The following is a 2,239-nucleotide window of genomic DNA, read 5'->3' as shown; positions in this document are numbered from 1 at the left end:
GAAGGCATAAATCTAGCTGTAGGTACAGCCATATGAAAGAGCTCATTTAATTCAATCACTCCTCTGAACCTCACTTTTATGCAAAAATTTTATTTCTATATAGACCTTTTCGCTTTTAGAATAATAGGATTTAGTAGTTAGTCATTCTAACCATTCAAACAAACATATTAAAACTTGGGTACTTGTAAACCTTTCAGAGTGATAAATGAAAGATAATAACCCCTTGATGTAAACTTTTATTTATTTATTCAGTTGTGGGAACACGGCAAGGATATTGTCGCAACAACACTGCCTAGGAGAACATGGATTTCACATAAACTGTTTTGGCAGAAACACGCATTAAAATAATCATCCAAATCACCACCTCACTACTCTTATCTTAAAAAAATATATAGAGAGAGAAAGAGAAAACCCATAAAATCTGAATAAATGAACAGTGTAGGAGAATTTTCTTCTCTTTAATATCTATGCCAGCTTCCATAGCTGTCCCTGTTTTTAAGAGTCGTAATACTTAACACTAATAATGGCGCCTTTCATTTGCAAACAGATTATAAACATCAACTGACTGTAATTGTCCCACAGAATCTCTCCATAGCAAATCAACGACATCTCCTAGTCTGGGGAATTGCTGAATTGAGTTTTAGCAGCTCTCTGTAGGACAGCATCTAAATCTTGTAAAGTGCTACAAGTACAAGGGAGTTTGGCGTGAAGTGACTGACTGAACTATAGCATACATCAAGAAGGTTTTTCCATTCAGTGCTAATACATTGTTGTGCAATACAAGAACATCTGACCAGGACAGGATGCCATTTAATGTAAACCATTGGAAGTGAAAGGTGTTATTTTGCCTAGTGAAACCTCCCCCTCGCAGTCCAGCTCACATGCAGACTCAGTGGCAATCTCACGACCAGGAGAGATCTGGGACATCCTATCAAAAGGGTCCTCACGATTTTCCTCACAGTCAACAACATTTGGGATGATGTTGACATAAGCAGTCACTATCTCCTTATGGAAAAGGGTGTCCTGGTTGTAAGAGATAAGCTCATTGCTTATATTAACAGTCTCCACTGGAGTACTAGAGCAAAACTGGCTGCATCCCAGGAGGTTGGAGAAGACCTTCCTAAAATCAGCATTGAAGGCATAGATAATGGGGTTGAGAGAGGAGTTGGCCCAACCAAACCAGACAAAGATGTTAAAGGTGGTCTCACTGACGCAGGGAAGGCCAGCATGGGGGTCGCTGCGGGGGCTCTCGCAGAAGGGAACGATGCAATTCAAAATGAAGAACGGCAACCAGCAGCAGACAAAGACCCCCATGATGACAGAGAGAGTCTTCAACACCTTGGTCTCTTTCCTGATGGAGGACTTGAGGCTGGTGTGATGGTGGCAGTCAATGTGGTTGCTCCGGCAGCTCTGCGCATGCTCAGCTGCCCTCTCCAGGGATGAGATCCGACGAATCTGCACCTGGGCAATGCGGTAGATCCGAGTGTAGGTAACTATCATGATAGCCACTGGAATATAAAAACTGATGAGGGAGGAGGAAATAGCATAAGTCCTGTTGAGGCTGGAGTCACAGCTCTCCGATGGTCCAGCAAGGGTATCATTACTGCCAGAGGTCCCATCAGAGGGTCTCATTGCAGCTAATGCCACCCATGTGGTGCTCATGTCTTCTGCCCAAGTGGTGACAGCACCCACTGCTGCCCAGTCAGATCCACCTCCAGCATCCCCAGCAGCAGCCACATCACCACCCTTGTGCCAATTGAGCTGGACAGGGATGAAGGAGATGAGCACAGACAAAGCCCAGGCCACGCCAATCATCACCAGGGCCAGCCTTTGGGTCATCTTCCTCTCGTAGCGAAAAGGGCTGGAAATAGCCCAGTACCTGTCCACACTAATCACGCAGAGGTTCAGGATGGAGGCCGTGGAGCACATGATATCAAAGGCCACCCAGACATTGCAGAAAGCCCCAAAGGGCCAATACCCGGCCACTTCGGCCACCGCTTTCCAGGGCATCACCAACAGAGCCACGAGCAGGTCCGAGACTGCCAGGGACACGATGAAGATGTTGGTGACCTTGCTCCTTAGGTGCCGGTAGCGGACGATGGCGGCGCACACCAGCACGTTGCCGAAGAGCGTCCAGAGGATGAGCAGGGCCAAGAGGCCGCCGGCCGCCACCTGCGCCGCCCCGGGGGCGCCCACCGGGCCGGGGAGCTCCCCCGCGGCCAGCAGCGGCCCGGGGCCG

At 48.1% G+C, this 2,239-nt stretch overlaps 1 protein-coding gene across 1 annotated transcript; it reads right to left on the bottom strand.

The window, feature by feature from the left end:
* Positions 1-679: 679 nt before the first annotated feature.
* Positions 680-2,235, bottom strand: DRD5 (dopamine receptor D5; the record flags this gene model as incomplete). Its single annotated transcript, XM_026034068.1, has 1 exon — positions 680-2,235. A coding segment is annotated over one exon (1,425 nt), but the record flags the coding sequence as incomplete, so codon positions are not given.
* Between the last annotated feature and the right edge of the window lie 4 nt (positions 2,236-2,239).

Source organism: Nothoprocta perdicaria, unplaced genomic scaffold (genome assembly GCF_003342845.1).
Source record: "Nothoprocta perdicaria isolate Ctin4 unplaced genomic scaffold, notPer1 scaffold_14, whole genome shotgun sequence".
Taxonomy (NCBI): domain Eukaryota; kingdom Metazoa; phylum Chordata; class Aves; order Tinamiformes; family Tinamidae; genus Nothoprocta; species Nothoprocta perdicaria.
This window is presented reverse-complemented; position numbering and strand designations above follow the sequence as displayed.